The sequence below is a fragment of the Cupressus sempervirens genome, chromosome 7 (assembly GCF_028749045.1).
Source record: "Cupressus sempervirens isolate cs-2001-9-10 chromosome 7, ASM2874904v1, whole genome shotgun sequence".
In the NCBI taxonomy this organism is placed as follows: domain Eukaryota; kingdom Viridiplantae; phylum Streptophyta; class Pinopsida; order Cupressales; family Cupressaceae; genus Cupressus; species Cupressus sempervirens.
Window position 1 is genome coordinate 761200426 of NC_143124.1, and position 20857 is coordinate 761221282.

Below are 20857 nucleotides of genomic sequence, written 5' to 3' on the forward strand. Positions count from 1 at the left end.
GTCAATTATATTTATTAAAATATTACTTAAATGGGACATAAATTATATTTACACATCATATTATCAATATAACATGTAAATATCGTTTAAAAAATAATATTTACTTGAGCATTTGATTTAAATGCTAAAAATTAAATTGAACTATATAGTTAATATAGTCACTTAAGTGAAAAATCAAAAAGTAAACTCAACTTAAAAATATAACATAAAGTGCACTATAGTTACTTTGAGTGAAAATTTAATTGACAAAGTAACTTAAAAATATAACATAAAGTGAATTTAAGTTATATTTTTCAAAAAGTGAATGTCAAATTAAAAATATAACACGATATTTTTAATTCGTGCTATTGCATCATAAAGGTTCACTTTTTGGGCACTAAAATGGCCATATCTTTTGACTGGCAACTCCAATTGTCATGTCCCTAATTTCTGCCCTTCCTTAGTGACAACATTTGTAGCAAGGTTGGTCTATTATCTGGTTCCCATAGGCCGGCAGAGCATAGAGGGAACCAACCCAGGGGCTTTGAGAGTCATGCATGAGCTTCCCAAGTAGTTTGGAGCAGTAGACAACAGTTTCCTACAAATTAGGGGCTGGCAGAGCATAGAGGGAACCAACCCAGGGGCTTTGAGAGTCATGCATGAGCTTCCCAAGTAGTTTGGAGCAGTAGACAACAGTTTCCTACAAATTAGGTCCTAATTTGTAGGAAACTGTTGTCTACTGCTCCAAACTACTTGGGAAGCTCATGCATGACTCTCAAAGCCCCTGGGTTGGTTCCCTCTATGCTCTGCCGGCCTATGGGAACCAGATAATAGACCAACCTTGCTACAAATGTTGTCACTAAGGAAGGGCAGAAATTAGGGACATGACACCAATTAAGCTCTAGCTTGGATCAAATCGAAGAGGAAACCAAAAACCATGACTTGAGCAAAGATCAAAGGACTAAAAGCCAACAAACACACACTCAAAAGAGAAGAAAAGGACAATGAAGGCCTAAAAAATCAAGCATAGGCTCGACAAACAAAAAAAGAAAAAGACTTGATGAAAGCTTTCAATAAAAGAATTTGATATACAAATTGGAGTTAACTGATCAATCAACATTAAGCAATTGAATATCAAATTCAACTTAGAGAAATGCGAAACTAGTTTGAAAAAGTTTCGTACTATTACCAGCATTTTGTGGTGGCAAAATGCAAGACAACAGTAATTACTACCTCTTGGCCCTGCTGAAGCCCTGAATTGCCCTGAAGAAATTCAAAAATGCAAAATACTAGAACATAGAAAATACTGAAAAAATAGATTTTGGTATTTTTCCATTGTTGCTTGTGCCAACATCCTTTGCATCTTCGTGGACTTTGTTTTGATCGGTGGGATCACATGAGTGCAGGGCAACAATGTTCCTCCAACAACCTTAAGCTCAAATCCTCCATGCTCTACTGCATGTAAGCCCTTACTAGTGACCAAAGATGAATTGATGAAATTGTGTGGAGCCACTATCAATAATGAGTGTGACTCGTTTCCCATGAAGCGCGCCATGAACCAGAAGATACTTTTTTTAGCCATTGTAGTGAGGTTAGCAATGGAACTCCCTTTTTGTATAATGACATTTATTCTCTCTTGCGGGTTAATTTCTTCACCAGTCACTGTAGATACTTGTCTTTCGTCGTCATCAGGAAACACCTAAATATAATGAATCCTTCCCTTCCCAAGGCAGCGATGACCTGGTCCCCATGGTTCCTTGTATGTGAAACAAAGTTTTTTCCTCCGAAGCTCTTGCCGAGAGTCTTTATCCAACAGAGGTTTTATCTGAATTGGCTCCTTGTCTTTGTCTTCTTGTGGGGAAGGTATTGGCATAGCTACGTGAATTTCGGAGGAAGATGACAATGTCACACACCTTCTTAATAGCTTCGTTGAGTGCGCACGGGTTAAACCCTTTGAGCCAGCCTCTGAAAGGCTCTCTTAGCCCATCCATGAATAAGACGATTCAACGTTTTTTAGAGATGTCTTTGACTAGTGCTGACAACTTTTGGAACTCAGTGATGTAATTGTCTATCATACTTGCTTGCCTTAGCTGAGCTAGATTTTTGAAGTTTAGTTCAAGATCCTTGCCATCAAAACAGTCAGCGAGTCTCTCAGTGAACTTGACATAAGAGGTTACTTGTTCGTGGCCGAAAGTGACCAATCCATGGTGCCACCACTCTTGCGCCACTACTTCCAGATGGATTTCTGTGAACTTGATTGCTTCCTCTTCGGGCATCGGGTTGAGTTGGAAATAGGTGTCTGCCTTCAAAATACATGCCTGTGCAGTGATGGCTCTAGATCCATCAAATGGTGATAAGTTTATTTTTCCGATCTTTCTTTTGAGATGATCATTAAAATAATTACAATTTCCCCCACCTGAATATCTCATTCTTAGATCAACATGGTCTTTGTAAGATATATCACCTTCCATATTCACGTTCCTCCAATCTTCTTGAAGTCTTTCTTACATTTCCTAAAAAGTGGGCTCTCTTTCTTTGTGTGGTACTTCCGTCCTTGGAAGGAAGATGGGTATCGAGGGTTGAGAGCGCGAGGGTTGAGAGTTTGTCCTTCCCATAATAGAGTCATCGCTTTGCCCATTTTGTTCTCCTGTTGTCTTTCCCTCAACCAATTTTTGTAGTGTTTCTTGCATAAGCCTTTGGGTTTTATTGATTTGCATTTAGTTTTTACTGAGCTCTCTTAAAAGATTTATGAGTTCTTTCGTAGGATCCTCAGGATTTTCCTTTCTACCAACAAGGTTATTTCGCCTTCTCCATCGGGTATAAACTTGCAGCCACTTCTACAGGCTGGCAGAATCACTTCCTCTAATACCACTGTAATGTTCCTGTCTTACTTCGCTATGATTTTTACCTTCAACACAATAGGTGGCCGTACGGTGGGTGGGAGTCTGCTTCAAATGTTGTACGATGCAAAGGTGTGGATTGCATGCTGCTCAAGATGTCCATACGATCCTTTGGATGTCCGTATGGTGTAGGGGTGTGAAGTTGTACAACTGGAAAGGGAAGGCTGTATGGTATAATGGGGAGGGTTGTATGGTTGGGGAAGATGGCCGTACAATGTAGTTGGAAGACCATACGGTTGGGTAGGATGGTCATCCGATGCAGTTGGAAGACTACAATTGGGGAGGATGGTTGTACGGTGCAGGAGGCAACCACACGGAGTGCAATAAAGGGGATGTACGATGGTGTACGGTGGAATCAAATGGATGCAAAGATGTTAATAGCCTTCGGTCTGCCAAGTAAGATACACAATAAGATTGAATACACACAAGAAATCAATATGGAACTAATACTATATTATAGCTGCAAATAATGATAGGGCTCCAATTTGCCAGATCTGAGCCAAACAATATAGACGAAATAGGGTGAGGGTTAAATCTCACCGAAACCAAAGAAAGCCAAGTAGGGAAGATCTTTCACTTTTTGAAATGTCGAACAATATTGAACTACAACAGCAATTTGTAGTACAAAGAAATAATACAAATTGCATACCAACTACTACCTGCATGCCGCGCTTGAATACCCTTCAAAGGAACTCCTGAGGTTATACAAAGATAGCTGATGGATACACCTACGAAAACAATTATAATAAAAAATGGGTCTGAGTTATACTAAATCAATTGGCCCATAAACAATGCTTTGATTATTTATTTATTCTATGATGGGAACATTACATTGAAGAGGTTGCAAGTTCTTTCCCAAGAATGTGAGAGAATTTTCAATTCATTCCATTTTTAACCAATTTAGTCAAGTGCATCACACCATCCCACCAATTCATGTCAAAACATATTTAATCCATTTCCTTTATATGCAATTACATTCCAAGAGCAATTACATGTAATTCCATCCTACATTCATTTCATTTACCTGTAATCACATTTACATCCACATTTACATGTTATTCGATCCTTCAAACTACCTTTTAATCATTTTACATTTAATTACATCTAGAGAACCCAATTTTGGTAAAGGGTCACACTTTTAAACACCAAAGTTGCCATTTGCACACATCCATATGCATACCAACTTGCATTCTTGGCCATACCCACAAAAGCATCATTACCCACATGCAATCCATCCTTGAGAGTCCGATTTCGGCCTTTTTTGTCCAAATACATATGCTTTCCGGTTCATTTCCAGCTATCATATGTGTTCCATAAGTATCTAATCCATACTTTGAACACCCATCCGTCATGAATGTCATTATAACTCAAATCCTAAAGTATTCATGGATCCAATTTCATTGGAAGATGTTTTCATCTTCATTTTGCGACGCACTCTTTAAGATATGTCAGAATTTCTTCAATGAACAAAAACATCCCGTTGAGAAGATATGCTTTGAATATCAAGAAGAAGTAATTCATTTGGTCTCCATTTCCTCAATGGCTGTCTGAGAACCTAAGTTCGTGTGGGAATGCTCCAAGAACTTTGCGTTAGAAAAAAAGAAAAAAGGAGTTAAAGGTACTGATGGAATGTTGTTCCAAATTTAAATCCGGACACCATTGAGAAAGTTTTCAAAGTGTCAGAGATTCTAGTGTTAGACTCTAGAATGTGGCAATCTACAAAGGAGAATTCACGACAACTCGAATGAGAAAAAGTTTGATCGCATCAAGTTTTCAAATGATAACAAACAATTCATCGAATAGAGTTAGAGGCTATCAAAAGACACAACACCATGATTATCAAGATGAATGTAGTGGCAGGAAATACAAGAACTTTCGATTCTATGATCATCCGAGATTGCATCATCAAGTACAAGGCCTTTGCCGACAATCTACAGGATTGATTCATTCAAAATCAATAGTCTCAACAGTTTCTTTAAGTATTTTTATGTTTATAGTTGGAGAGAATGAATTGCATATGTAATTCGATTGCATATCCTTATGCAATCTGATAATTTCTCACGTAGGTTGATCAGGTCAAAGTTGGTTGAGTTTCTCCTACTTTTTCCTCCACTGTTTTTTGAACTCCTTTGCCTATATAAATGAGTGCCCTCTCATTGTAAAAATAATCTTTTGTTGTATGCAAGAAATCTTTGCCGAACTTGTGCAAGCATAACTCTGATTGTGCAGTACGAATTTGGGAGAAAAGTGAATAAAAGAAGCAATTGGATTCGAAACTTTGATTGGAAGCAATTGTGATAGAGAAAATTAGAAGCTTTGACTATAGTTTGTGCCTATTGTCTTTGATTCATGTTATTATTGTGTATTCAATTATAGAGCATAGTGAGTTAAGAAGCAATTGGAGCCGAATCTTTGACTAGGAGTGATTGTGGTAATACATAGGCTAGAAGCTTTGACTGTATCTTGTGTTACTATCTCAAATTCACGAAAAATAGTTAGAATTTTTCTACTTTTGGAAGTCTTTGTGCCCCAATGGTAGAGGTTTTTCTTATAGAATAGATTAAAACTAAAAATGAGTTATAGAATAGAGATCGTCTACTTTTGGAAGTCTTTGCGCCCCAACAGTAGTGATTATTCTTATAAATTAGACAAACAAGATTTAGAGCCAAACTGGTATGCTTTCAATCAGCCTTTAAGTTGGTGTTGGTTTATCGGTATCACTGTTTCCAGCTACTAGATAGAAATGTAGTTAGAGATTTCATCTTGCCCATTACTGGCTTTGCAGGTAGGTTGATTCTTTCCTGAAAATTAAGAGGAAAGAATATTGATAACACCCCTTATGAATCTCTCAACTTCTTGTTTACGTTGAGTTGATCCAAGGAGCGGTGAGAAGGGGGAGCCTTCCCTTTAAGGTAGGAGAGATTTTGTCTCATACATTGAGTTGGTCATCCTATTTTGCAACAAGATTTTTCACAAAATTGTCGGCTGCAAAATATCCATCCAACAAAGATTAGCGAATAATCTAAAGTGATGGGATATGTGGAAATCATGTTATTAGAGACCAGGATGTTGATAACTCAGCAAAGTAAAAGTCTTCGATCAGCAGTACCAAACCTCCTAGAAAGTGAATAACTCCATGTTCCATCAATGTCTCATGAAGAAGTGTGATGTGTATCCAACAATGATATAGCAAAGCCATCACCTATGTGTAATCCCTATTGGAGCAAAAGGTGTAGGCTCCATCATGTGTGCTTCTAGAAGAGATAGCTCCCTCAAATCTCCATTAATGTGCATAGTTTGTATTGGGTTTGTCTGATTTTCTTAGTATTGTCTAAAACATTAATTTGTTATTCTTTGTAGTCTCATCTAGCAGAAAAGGTTTCTTTCAAAATCAGCCATGTGTTTATTTTAAAAGTAACATCAAAGTTTAAATTTAAACTTCTACCCATTCAATGTAATACTTTTCACATATAAGCATTAATATTTACTTGAAAACATGACCTTGTAGAATAAAATAGATAAATAAATTATAATAATGTAACCAATAAAGACCCATGATTGAGAAAACCCTAGCAAGAAAAATCGGCAAATAACAAGCCAAAAAAGTAAGGTAGAAAAGACATTAATCATAATTATCAAAATTTTGTGGGAGCCTCTTCAAGATATCATGATTTGTGGAGGATAGTTTTATTGTCATGTGTGATAGTCGGAAGTCTCGGGGATGGTTCGGAGACCCTTGGGTATTCCCTAAATGTCTTGGCCCAAGCCTTTGCTACACTAGGGAGACATTGAAATGTTTCTTCTTTTAGGGAAATGCCATTGTGAAGTCCTATGTTTAGTGGAGAAGGTGTTGAGACAATGTGTGACATTTCCTCCAAGTTCTCTCACCTTGAAATCAGATGATTTTGTATGTGCATAGGGGATCACATCCTTGTGGAGCAATGCATTATAATAATATGCCATATTATATGGCCTCACCCAATATCCAATGCCAAAATAATATCTATAAATATATAAGAGACAGGGATAAATGTTTGGCCTAATGCCTTGGGTTGTGTTCTAATTAGCATGTGTTCAATCTTGAGTAGAGTTAGCTCATGAAATAGTTAATATCAATATCGTTAGGAAGTGAATGCCATTGCATAAGCTTGGTGCTTCTGACCATTTGTATTGATTGAGTGTTTAATCCTTCTCATTCTAAGTTCTAATAGTAAGATGATGTAAAACCCATGTCTAGTTTTTTCGCCAAGTTTTTGGTATTTGTTTTGTATATATTCAAGGCTATTTGGTCCAATCATTCAAGTAATCAATTTAATGTGTTTGTTGTTTGTAACTTTATGGTTTGGCAATAGTTTGATGACAAGAATCATTCATGTAATCAACATGCAATTTAAAGCTATAATGTTTGCTTTGTAACCTTATAACAGAAATTATAGTCTTCAACAATTTCTTTATTTCAGCAAAACGGGTTACAATACTATATCATTTGACTTGAGTTTCAATCACAATTATCAAGGAGTCAATAGAAGAATTGAGATGTCCCAGGATCCAAACTGAACTTTAATGACTACTCAAACGTCCTTTTCCAGGCTTAACTTGGCAGAGAATAGTTCATGCCATAGTATATGAGATTGCAATAACCACCATTTGATGCAATGACTTCCCAAGAGGATTATAACTCTTTTATGTCCTTAGACTAGTCCAAAACTTGGCATTAACAACACAATAAATCTCTGTAAATGTCTCTATTCAGATGCCTAACAAAACCTCATTTTTCTTACATTTTCAAGTGATAGAAGTAACCCCTGTTTGACTGGAGTTTACCATAGTTGAAAATTCTCTGGATTTTTTACTCTTACATTTCATGTTTGAAGAGAAATTTGAAAATGAAGTACCCCTTGTTTTTCACCTCCAATTAAGAACATAGTTGATAACTTGTACATTTAATGAGAAGAAACTCTCCATCCAGAGGGATCCTCTAAGTATTTGACCAATGATGTAGCGATAGATGGGCTAAATGCTATAGGTATAAATAACTTATAAAAATTTGATCAGTATAGGACAACTTGGGGCTTAGATGTCTAGGGACCTAAGTATAATACAGATAAATATTCTCACAAACAGGTGCTAAACTATAAGAAATTCCAACAAGAAAATGGAAGAACTAGACCTCTGGGTTCCACTTTGACAATACCAAGTCTACGGTAGGTGTGCCTGTTGGCAACTTGTGGAATATGTGATTGGGGTAGTCTAGGAGACAACTAGAGCTCTACATTCTCATGAGAGGGGGGAGCCAAGGAACAGTGAGGTGAAAGGTGGCTATCCAATGCATGAGAAATCTAGAGCTTGTCCAAAGCCAAGTGTAGGAAGATCCTCAATAGGGTCTGATGGAGCCACAATTTTTGCAAAAATGGGGCCTCCATGAAATATCCCAAATGGATATTTGCTCTGATGTTGCTATAATGTTTAATTATATAACTTAGAGTTTCGTGTAGATTTTCCTTTGATCTTATAGAGCTAGATAGAAGTTGCAGAAGAATGTTGTTTCTTTCTGTATTTTTCAACGATTGAGTGACTATGCCCAAACCCGCCCCTATAGAATATAGGAATTAAAATGAATAAATAACAGTAATTGATAAAATGGAAGTGATAGAAATCATATGTAACAATACATACTAATTTGGAAATGATTCTAAAACCGTACCAACAGAGTGATTTATTTTAGAATAGTACCAATACAGATGTACTTCAAACAAGGTCGACGCCGATTGAAGATGGGAACCAACTACAGCCAAATAAGTTCAAACGCTAAAACCCAAGCTGCTGCAATAAAACAACTCCAGTCTGCTGCTAATAAACACTCCAGAATTCTTCAGGTGAGCTTCTATAAATAAACGCCAAGCTGAACCAGAGTGGCCGCCTTCCCTAAAAATCCATTGCCTGCAAAGTGTGACTGCACTACTAGAAATCGATCCCTTGCCTTGATCAAACTGTATGCATAAGAACCTTCGAATTTGATCTTGTTGAGGGCTACATCCCAACAAATCTACTCTCAGCACTTAGTCCAAATGGAGCTAGAAAACTCCTTATTACTCCAAAATGACTAAACACTTAGCCTTTTTTAAATTATTGAAATGCTAACTTAGGAGAATATTTAAATATATTAAAATATTTCCTAAATAGCCAAGGAACAACTTAAAGACCTCTAAAACATGAAACTGAGTTTGTTACCTACTTGTGACTGATGTCGGACAACCTGGGCCAATTGGTAGTTTCACCCTCAAATCTAGGGATACTCCTAAAAAATAGGGAACAAACCGAAATCTCCTGAAATCGAGACCAGGGGGTGATCTCCTAGAACCTCAACTTTGGAATACGTCACCACTTCCTAAAAGGTAGGAATCTCCTCCTACAATTAAGGATCTGCCACCTAAAATCAAGGAATTGCTTTCAATTGATCTGCTATTGCCTGTGATACCAAATCCGGACACTGAAAACCTTGACTAAGTCCCTAATCACCACCACTAGCCTACGAGACTCCATAATAGGCTAACTCTCATGTCCTTACTAGACAAAACTAAAGAGGGGACATGACAATCCTCCCCTCTTGGAGATGCTTGCCCACAAGCAATTGCAAAGTTGGATGCTGTAAAATAGTCTTGCCCTCCCAAGTGGCATCCTCTATAGGGAGACCTCTCCAACGAATCAGATACTCTCAAATCACCCTACTTCTCAACTGGCATTCCCTCTCTTCCAAGATCTCCTCAGGAACCAATGTCAACTTAATTTCCTCATCCAAGGGAGGTAGATCTAGAGATGGTATAATATGTTGTCCCAGTGCCTTTTTCAAACATGACACGTGGAACACATTATGAATCCTATTGCCAGATGGTAATCCAATCTAATATGCAACCTCTCCAACACGCTTGATAATCTTGTATGATCCATAAAAACGAGTTTTGAACTTCTCAGCTCGGCCTCTTTTAAGGGTGCTCTGTCGGTAAGGCTGCAGTCGTAGGTACACCATATCCCCCACCTCAAATATCCTCTCAATCCTGTGTCGATCAGCGTAGACCTTCTGCTGATTATGTGCCTGTTGAAGATTCTTTTTGAGAAATCTCATGATGTCCTTGTTCTCCTGTACCCAATCCTATGCCAAGGTAACCCTAATGTCACTAATCGCTAGATCAACAAAAGAAAGAGCATCATAACTGTAGAGGGCTCTAAAAGGAGTCATGGCAATCGACATATGATACATAGTATTATAACAATACTCGCCCAAGTGCAACCAATGCACCCATGTCCCTTGTTGTGCTACTCTGATATAAACATCAAGCTCTTCAAAGTGTAGCATCTCACCATGAATCCATTGGAGGAATGTATTATACATGTTGATTCCTGGATTCCAAACCAATTTCAAAAAAAATGCAACATATTCATATTGCGCACGTCTGAATAGATGTGCAAACCCATATTGCCAATGCCTCTCTGTGAGGTCCCTACTAACAATCTTTGAACTTCATGCAATCCGGGGAACCAACAAAATAACATGCTCAACCACAGCCTGCGACCCTCCATATCTCTCAAACATACAACCAGCTGTTCTATTCTAACAAAAATGCCCATACACTCCAAACCATGAAGCAATATATGGAAGTCTGTGGAAAGTGATGTATCTTGCGAATCAATACCTGGGTCCCATAACAAAACATATGTTGTACTGTGTGTGATGTAAAAGAATTTCATATTATCACCATCACTATCAAGTAACCCTTTGTGTATGCAAGACACCATAACTATGGGTGAGTAATATCTTGCATGCTCAAAAACTATCAGCAATGGCCACCCTATCTCACTGTCATAACTCTGACCAGCAACAAAAGTGATATCAAGCATGATAACAAACCAATTCCAATCAACAACAAACACTCCCCACTCCATCGCTAACCTGTAGGGGCACCTCCCAACACTCTCATACTGTTGAAAATCTAATGTAGACAGTGAAAAACTCAAATGAGTCATAAGATCCCCACTAGGATAGTCACTAATCCTCAATGGATTGAAAAGTATAAAGTCACCGATCAGAAAGGTTATTTCTACCTCGTCAAGGAAACCATGAGGCCACGTCTTAACAAAAGTATATGTGCCATCCATGCCCATAAGGGACAACTCTTGAGTGGCTGGCCCACCAAGTGTATGCCCACCAAGTGTATGCTCAACTTCACAATCATACTCCAAGATTGAGCTCCTCATATCATTTGTGTCATCAAGATCATGAGCCTCCTCATCATCCAATTCAAAGAGTGGGTTATCTAAAATCAAATTAGCACTCATTTCGGAAAAAGGGTTATCAACAATTATTGACAGTATGTTATCAACTTCTTCAAGATTATAGGCAGCAAACTCATGAGAATGGGAAGTAAAATTGCTGCTATCCAAACTCAGATTTTTGGTATCCTCCTCTATACCTTCTTTGGAATCATCTTGTATATCCTCAGTATTAATGGAACTACTGGTATCACTGGATAATGTATTATCAAATGGTTCATCTTCCTCATTCACCTCATGAATATGTTGTCTATTTGAACGGATTGTTCCAAGAGACAAGTTTTCTTATTGAGCTGAAGTAGAATGTAGTAGACTCAGCTCCACACAATGTTCCTCCCACTGATTTTCTAATTTTGTAGGTAAAGCGTAGATTAAACTCAACTCTCTATTTAGTTCTTCAATCTGATTTTTTTCCATGAGGAGAGCTATTTGAGAATTTTCCAAAGTTTCTCTAACCTTTAAAAGTTCTGAAATAAGCTGATCAATCTCCTCTTCTTTCCCCCTCAAAGCAATAGAGTAAATAACACCAAGGTCAAGAAGATGATCTCTATCTGAGAGGAGGTTTAAGTAATTATTTTTCATTGCCTCCATGGCTGTCTTAAGCACATGCAAATCAGAGATTGATGAAGCCTCTTCTTTACATTTACGTCTTCCCTCAAGTTGGACCTCCCAAATGTAGCTCTCTACTAACTTGTGGGAACTGTCAAAATGTGACAAGGCTGCAGTGACCTTTTTAAAACGCCAACCTTCAGTTGGCTCTACAAGCTTAAGGACATGTGTAAATCCATAAGCAAAGGATGTGGATTGCCATTGAAGAACAAGGCTCTCTTCAATATCCTCTTTTGATACCCCTTGAAGATCTTCATCTGGTAATTCCTCTTGCTGGTTATTGCTGGTCCTTGTTTCCTTTGTTGACTTATCTTCTCTCCCAATACTTTCTTTTCTATCCTTTGATTCTTCTTTCCTTCCTTGCTGTTGATATGAACTTTTGGATACCAAATCATCCTCGACATCTGGTACACCCCTAAATTGTGTGAATGCAAGCATGTCTTGTATCTCCTTAGGAAGAGAACGATAATGATGGTAGTTGCTCATTATTGCATCATTGAAAGACTTAGTAGGAAGCATCTTACTTGTACCTATTGATGGAGATGAAACCTTAGAGCAGCTATTTCTAATTCTAGCCATGGTATTGACCTGCAACTAACCCAGTAGGTTGGCAGGTTTGAGGCTTTGATACCACTGAAACATCCCAAATGGATATTTGCTTTGTTGTTGCTATAATGTTTAATTATATAAATTATATTTTCCTGTAGATTTTTCTTTGATCTTATAGAGCTAGACAAAAGTTGCAGAAGAATGTTGTTTCTTTTTATATTTTTTAGAATATAAGAATTACAAAGAATAAATAACAGTAACTGATAAAATAGAAGTGATAGAAATCATATGTAGCAATACATAGTAATCAGGAAATGATTCTAAAACCGTACCAGAAGAGTCTGATTTATTTCAGAATAGTACCAATACAGATGTACTTCAAAGAAGGTTGACGCCAGTTGAAGATGGGAACCAACTACAGCCAAACAAGTTCAAATGCTAAAGCCCAAGCAGCTGCAATTTAACAACTCCAGTCTACTGCAAATAAACACTCTAGAATTCCTCACATGAGCTGCTATAAATAAATGCCAGGCTGAACCAAAGTAGCCGCCTTCCCTAAAAATCCACTGCTTGCAAAGTGTGACTGCACTACTAGAAATCGATCCCCTACCTCGATCAAACTGTATGCATATGAACCTTTGAATATGATCTTGTTGAGGGCTATGTCCCAACAAATTTGCTCTCGGCACTAGGGTTTGTGTCCTAGGTGAGGAATGCTCTTCCAGAGAAAATGACATCCAAAATAGTTTGACAAAATGATCAAAGATACTCACCTTTAGGTTACCATCTCCTTATATCCCCTCTCCAAAGCAAATCGAACCCTAAAAGAATCCTAAAGTGGATTTCATTTGAACTTTATAGTATAACGTTATTTCCCCAATAAAGGCGTTCAAATAGAAAGAAATCATTACTTTATTAATGACAAATAGCTCCAAGCATCAAATAAGTCCCGACAAGTGATAATCAAATAGTAGAGACTGAGCTCTTTCCAATGAGCTATCACACAGGCAAATTGATCCAAATGAAGCCAGAAAGCTCCTTATTACTCCAAAATGGCTAAACACTTAGCCTTGTTTAAATTATTAAAATGCTAACTTAGGAGAATATATAAATATATTAAAATATTTCCCAAGTAGCCAAGGAACAACCCAAACACCTCTAAAACATGAAACTGAGTTTGTCACTTGCCTGTGACTGATGCCAGATAACCTGGGCCAATTGGCAATCTCACCCTCAAATCTAGGGATACTCCTAAAAAATAGGGAACAAACCCAAATCTCTTGAAATTGAGACCAGGGGGGTGATCTCATAGAACCTCAACTCTGGAAAATGTCACCACCTCCTAAAAGGTAGGAATCTCCTCCTGCAATCAAGGATCTACCTTCTAAAATCAAGGAACTGCTCTCAATTGATTTACTACTGCCTGCAATACCAAATCCGGACGCTAAAAACCCTGATTGAGTCCTTGATCACCATTGCCAGCGTACGAGACTACATAATAGGCTAACTCTCATGTCACTGCTAGATAGAGCTAAAGAGGGGACACGACACTCCATTTGAGAAACATTACTACTAAATGTAAATTTGTCATTGATGTCAATATACCAAAGAGGAAGTTAAAGACACAAGCAAAGGACATCATATCTTATTGATTAAGACATTGAAGACACTTGAAATACACGAGTGATCTCTTTCTCTCTCTCTCTCTCTCTATATATATATATATATATATATATTTTGTGTACATGTCTTGATCAGAGAATATATTGTTGCTTCATGCTAAAGTATTTAGACAATGTAAATACTCCCGCACATACATACATACATGCGCCCACATACATACATACATGCACGCATTTATGTATGTATGTGTGGGAGTATTTACTTCGTCTAAATACTTTAGCATGAAGCAACTATATATTCTCTAATCAAGACATGTACAATATTCAATTTTTATATACAACTAATATACATCAGCTTAGCATTTAGCAGTTCATGGTCATAATATACAAGTAGCTAACAGGTTGGGTCGATTGATAAAAGTAAGAAGACAACAAATGTGCTAGAGTTTTTTTGTTCTAGAAAAGTGCATAGTATGTTTGTATTTTTCCATCACAAGATAATGCAACATATGAGCCAAGTAAGAGAATGTGATGGACTTCTGAATTATAAAACATTCATGAACAAATATGTCACAGAGGAAGTGATTAAAGACAATGAATATATCATTTGTATGGTTAACCACAAGTTTACACTGCGAAAAATGGAACAAAGAATTTAGATCACTGGTAAATCAAGCACATAGTTTTTTTAAGATTCATTACAACATCAACATGGTCTTCTATATGGTCCATGACAATAGTCAAGGACATCATTTTGGAAAGTATAAATTACTCACGCATCACCGTTCGGCTAGATTGGCAAAGACAAAATATTTTGTTTAGTGATTTTGGACTGGTGGCCTTGTTTTTCCTTAATCATCTTGAAATTCGAAGTTCAAAATATTTTGTTCAGATTTATCCCCTGTGATTATCAATGTTTAAATCAATTGCTACTAGCAGTAAAGAAGTTGATTTCAATACAAGTCTTTGATTAATAGAATTTGCATATGAAATGTTGTCTATGTGAATTTTGTCTAATTGGTTTTCCCAAAGAAATCAAATTCAATTAGACTAGGGATTGTGTTGCCAATTGAAACTTCGGTCTTTAAAGTAGTGGATGGTATAGCATTGTCCCTCAGCGTTGTATATAAGGGTTTGGAGAAAGTTTGACTCTATTTTCCCAACGCTGGATAAGGGAGTGGTGTGCAGTTTATTTTATGAAAGTGGGTTGATGTTTGAGGTCTTGAAGTTCGATATTCTGCCATATCCATAACTCATAAACACTATTCCTTTCATTTAAATAACATTCATTTCACATGTAAAAATATCAAAGCATTCATATAACTTTATTTTGATCGAGTTTAAGGATTTTGCCAACCTAAGAACTCACAAAGTTTAAATTCTTTATAAAAAAGCTTTGAACCAAGTGATTAGGGTTTAAGGTGAAGGTTTACCTACTTGGGTTTACCTAAGCCTAACGTGCAAGGGGATTGAGGTTGTTCCCGTTTGTTGGGCAAAACTGATTGAGAAATCCTATTAGAGAATTGACAAAACTCTTGGATTTTCAATATGTGGTTTTGTGAACCAACAAGGTCCAAGAGACAAGTTAGAGACACCCTACAAGCGAGAGATACCTCATCATCTTGAGAACAGTCATTTGATAGAAAGTCAAGAGTATGAATAGTTAAGTGATATTTGTTAGTGTTTTCTACGCTCATATTAAACATAAAGTGATATTATATAGTAATTAGTATTATAGATTACGGAACTATGCATGAGGTGTAGGTGATACAAACAATAGGCTATTCCCTTAGATGGTATTTGTATAAAAGTGTACTTCGTAGATTTTTTTGTGCATGAAGGTTAGAATTATGTTGGGCTCTCGTATAGACCAGAGAACTTACTAATTTTGGTCCTGATTATAAACTGGTGACTAAATGTTTAATGACTACTTATTCTATGGCAACTGCAATCCATTTGGTTGCTAAAAGATGATTAAGTACATATATCAATGATTACTTGTTCATATATGAATTTAAATTTAACATATGAGAAAAAATGGATTGCATTTAAATGATAGGAAAAAACTTAATTGTAAAACTACAACATACATATAATGGCTAAAATGATTCAAAATTGGAACTAATGATCATTTGTATTGTACTTTTTTGCATTTGTGATCTAGCAATCCAATCTCTGTGAACCTTACATATACTAAAATGGATTTGCATGGTTTTAAAATTCATGTAACAAGAACAAAGTGAGGTCTAAGAAATTTTGGAGGCAAAGAGGTTTCGTATGGATCCCAAAAGATATTGAGGTAATGTCTGGGATTTAAAACCAAAATTAATGAGCATAGCCAGAAGAGGAAACATAAATCTCTGAAGCTCAATAAATAAAAACTGATTAAGAGTAAGATATATAAATCAAATATTTCTTATAAGAAACGTCTAGTTTGAAGTGCATAAAAGATAGTGGACTTTAAATTGGGAGAGCACCTTACATACATTGCCACTGTACTGGAAAATCATCTTCTAAAAAGTCATATATATTGATTCTGAAAGTTCAGTTCCATTTCTTCGTAGCTAATCAGTAATGTTTCCAAGTTAATATCCTATGGTAGGCACAAAAAATTGGAATATTCAGCACGCATGAAAATGATAATTCTTTTAGAGAGTAGTGTTGATAAGGTGTGATTTCTTTCTTCTAAAAATATTTGGAGAAATGAGTTTTTCATAATGTCAAAATCATTTATCTCTTGCTTTTATATTTTCGATACAACTTTTGTGAAGCTTTTGTTTCTTTCATGTTGAGCACTTAAGACTGGGGACTAGAAACATTTGACCTATACTTATTTAGGCAATAATTCTACAATTATATCTTATATGATATTTTAAGTGTGTTAATTCATTTTGAAAGAGAAATGAGGAAATCCAAGTTTCATGTCTCCTAGATATCTTATGTCTTTTTTGTTGGTTACAGTCCAAGCAGAAGCAACTAGATACATCAAGCAAAGGAGAATATCAAGGGAACATATTGAACCGATGAGTGTGAAACATTCTGCTTCATACAGCTATGGAATAGGAATAAAGAAGAGGAATTTGCAAAAGTTGCAAGAATATCGCACCATCAAAATTGACAATGAAAAAGATCATTTTACTCGTTGGTATTGAATTGTCTTCTTTGATTTTTTTAGATTTCTATTTGGAGTTCCAATTATTGAAGATACTATTGTACTAGTAATGATATTTTTTGTTAAAAAATGTAAAGAAAACATCTAGTCCGTTTCCTTAAGTGCAATGGAATGGAAGATTCATCTAGATAATCTTGTCATCATCCTAAATCAACCTTGCACACAGGCTCTAACATGACATTATTCACTGCCATAAAACTAATATATTTAGAGACTATAGAGTGAGTTGTAGAAGCTCCCAAAGAGCATTGCATTATCCTTGATGTAACTGCTCATATTGAAGTATTCACACTGCTTCCCATAATATCTTTCCAAGTGCTTAACAACTTGTTTCTTTTAATGGAAATACCATATCAGGAACTCAGGAGTAACGCGTTGTAACCGAGTTTGTTGGATTACATGTCAAACTCAGGGGAGAACCATTGGCATTTGCAATGTGTATGCCCCAAATGATTACAGAGAAAGGGCCATGCTTTGGAATTGGTTGGTTTCCTCCATTCCCAAAGCCAATTGGATCCTCACAGGTGACTTTAACACGATTGCACACAGTGGAGACAAAAAGGGTGGTATAAGGCATGAATGGAGGTGTAATGAACTGTTATTCTTGGCTAAGTGTAAAGGAGTTTGAATCTATTTGATCCACTGGAAAGAAGAAACAGATGTCTAAAAGTATTTAGTGCACTTGGTGTAATAATCAAGGTAGCAAGCATATGATCTTTTTTCGTCTTGATAGAGTGTATGTGGATCTGTCTCTTATCTCTTTATAAGATTTAGAAGATAGGAACCCCATTGTTGTTGCCCATACCACAATCTCAGACCACTCACCCATTTTCGCCACCATCAAGATTGACAGCTCTGCTCAACCTCATTGTAGACCCAAAAGCCATAAGCTGTTTAAACTCAATACCTCCCTCCTTAAGTGTGAGGATAACCTGAATACCATTAAGATGACCACATACCTTTCCAAATCTTGGAACCATAGTAGATCTGCCATAGAGGACGTTTGAGCTAATTGGTGAGAAGCTAGAGACGGGAACAGATTGGAAAATGAACTTCAAACCAGGCATTGTAATGTTGAAGGTCTCCTTCAGGATGATGTGCAGAATGACTATTTGAGAGATGAGCTAATCAAAACTAAAGCTGAATTTAGCAAGATACAGAACTATAAGTTCGGAGGTCAGTCTGTTAAAGCCAAGATGAAATGGATTTAAGAAGGGGATAAAGGTACTAAATATTTTTTCATTCTTATTAGACAGAAACCAAAAAGAGTAAGGATTGATGAGATCTGTTTAAATGACACGGCTATCAAAGAGCCTGAGAATATCTGTGAAGCCTTCTTTGAATTTTACTCCTCTCTTTTCACTTGCAGTTTGTGTTGGAGAATAAAGAAACCTTGGAAGAATGTTTGAAGTTGATCCCAAGGAAACTGAATGATACTGATGTCTCCCAATTGTCTATGGAGACCATGATTGCAGAGATTGAAAATACTATTGAATCCCTTGCCACTGACAAGTCACCAGGGCTGTATGGACTCCCTCGCAAGTTGTACAAATCTAATATTGAATGGATTACAAATGAACTCTTGGATCTGTACAATGCAGCCTTTCAAACCGGCTCACTGGCAGATCAGATTAATAAAGTGGTCATTAAACTACTTCCAAAAGAAGGCGACTAGAAACTAGTCAAGAATTGGAGACCTATAACTTTGCTAGACACCTCCTATAAAATCATTGGTAAACTCCTGGGTAATAGGATATCTGGCTTGCTTGGGAAAATTGCTTGTCACTCAAATTGGATTCATTCAGGGAAGGAATATCCTGGAGAATCTCATTACTAGCTGGGAAGGCATGCATTGGGCTAAGGAAATGGGTCGAAATCAGCCATGATTCTGTTGGATTTTGAGAAAGCTTAGGAGAGGATTGAATGGCAATTTGTCCCTGGTATGTTACAAGCATTTGCATTTCCTTTTTTCTTCTGCAAATGGGTGGAGGTCTTTTAAAAGGATTCTTCAACTATCTTTGATGTGAATAGGATATTATGTGAACCTATTGTATTGCAGAGATCAATCAAACAAGGGTGTCATATTGCTCCTTCACTGTTTGTTCTTGCTGCTGATGCCATGTTCTATATGAGGTCTCATATTATTGGTCCATCCATTAGAGGTATCATCCTTCTCAATAAAGAGGAGCTTATTAATGCCCAATTTGCTGATGGCACTTCTTTATTCAGTGATCTTGTTGAAGATGATTTTGATCATACTGTTAAGAGGTTTAGTTCTTCTGCATGACTTCTGGTGCTAAAATTGCTCCCCATAAATCCATTGTTATGGGATGGTCTGATTCGTTCCCATACTGGCTGGCCTCAAAAAAATTTGGGGTGGGGTGGACCTCACACTATTAGCAGGTACCTTGGGATTCCCTTTGCCCTATGCTCCTCTACCAAAGATATGTGGAATTGACTATTTTGCCAAGATTGAAAAGAAACATCAAAAGTGGCAGACACACCTATCTCTGGCAGGTAGAATTCAAGTTGTTCAAAAAGTTCTCTCCTCGTGCCATTTATTTTGCATCTACTTGGTTGTTCTCTGATTATCAAATCAATAAATTAGAGAAGATTTTTAGGGACTTTCTTTGGTCTGACAGCTGAGGGGGCAAAAGGAGACACAATGTCTCTTGGGACTGGTGTTGTGTCCCTAAACATAGAGTGGGGCTTGGGTTGAGAGACCTTAAAGCTCATGGGATTGCTCTTGCATCTTAATGGATATTGAAGGCATTATCTGGTGAGGAACCGCGGAAGTTCCTTATTAGAAATAATACTTATCTATCAAAACCTAAGAAAGGTAAGTGTTGGAAAGACATTGGCATTTGTGATATTTTGATGGGCAATTTTGATGTGGGGATCTTTGTATCTCCTATCTTTGCTTCAATATGGAAATCTTGGACTAGAGTGAGACAACTTCTGATAAATAGAGAGGTAATTGGACATGGTCCATCGTACCCTGTCGTACCCTGTGTTAGACTGATCATTATGGTGTGGAGTAATACTTAATGGCAAATTTTTGGCCCTTACACAAAGTTGTTCAACCAAGGCATGGTTCTCATTGGGTATTAACAGCATTGGTGACATCATGGTGAATAATCAAATGTGCTTCTGGCAGGGATTGTGTCTTAAATTTAATGTTCCCAGTTCTCATAAGAAGACTTACTCCCTAATTAATAAGGTTGTTGTTCCCTTCTTCCCTGGCAATTTTTTTATGACAACAGTTCTTGGAATAGTTGAAATAGTCTGATGGCACACTCCTGCAGAGCGCCAAGATTAAACAGATTTACCAAATGTTGAGGGATGAGAATCAAATACTTGTTTGGATTAATATATCCTGGAACTATCCTTGGTCTGAGTTGAAGTAGCAGTTTGTTCTTTCTAGAATGTCGAAAACTACTGTTGAACTCAGAAAAATGTCTTAGATGGCAGGTCTTGTTGAAGAAAGTAGCTTTGGGTGATGTTCTTTCTGCTTTCAGTCTTGACTCTGTTACTTGTTCTGCATGTGGTCTCCCTGAATCAGTTGGTCATGTTTTCTTTGACTGTCCCTTTGCCTCTTGTGTCTGGTCTCTATTTTTGGGTCACCACGTTGTCTGGAACTCCTCCCCTGGCTTGTCTTGGGTGGAAGTATCGGCCGGTTATGTTGATTGCTTGGATGA

The 20857-nt window shown here is 37.0% G+C and overlaps 1 protein-coding gene across 4 annotated transcripts in view; it reads left to right on the forward strand.

Annotated features, from left to right (window-relative positions):
• LOC149549509 (protein DOUBLE-STRAND BREAK FORMATION) overlaps window positions 1-20857 on the forward strand; it is a 128366-nt gene that overhangs the window by 106874 nt on the left and 635 nt on the right. For all 4 annotated transcript variants that reach the window (XM_089794923.1, XM_089794922.1, XM_089794924.1 and 1 more), the window contains one exon: window positions 16949-17132. In XM_089794923.1, the coding sequence (XP_089651049.1) occupies window positions 16949-17132 (184 nt within the window). The remainder of the gene's footprint in view (window positions 1-16948; window positions 17133-20857) is intronic.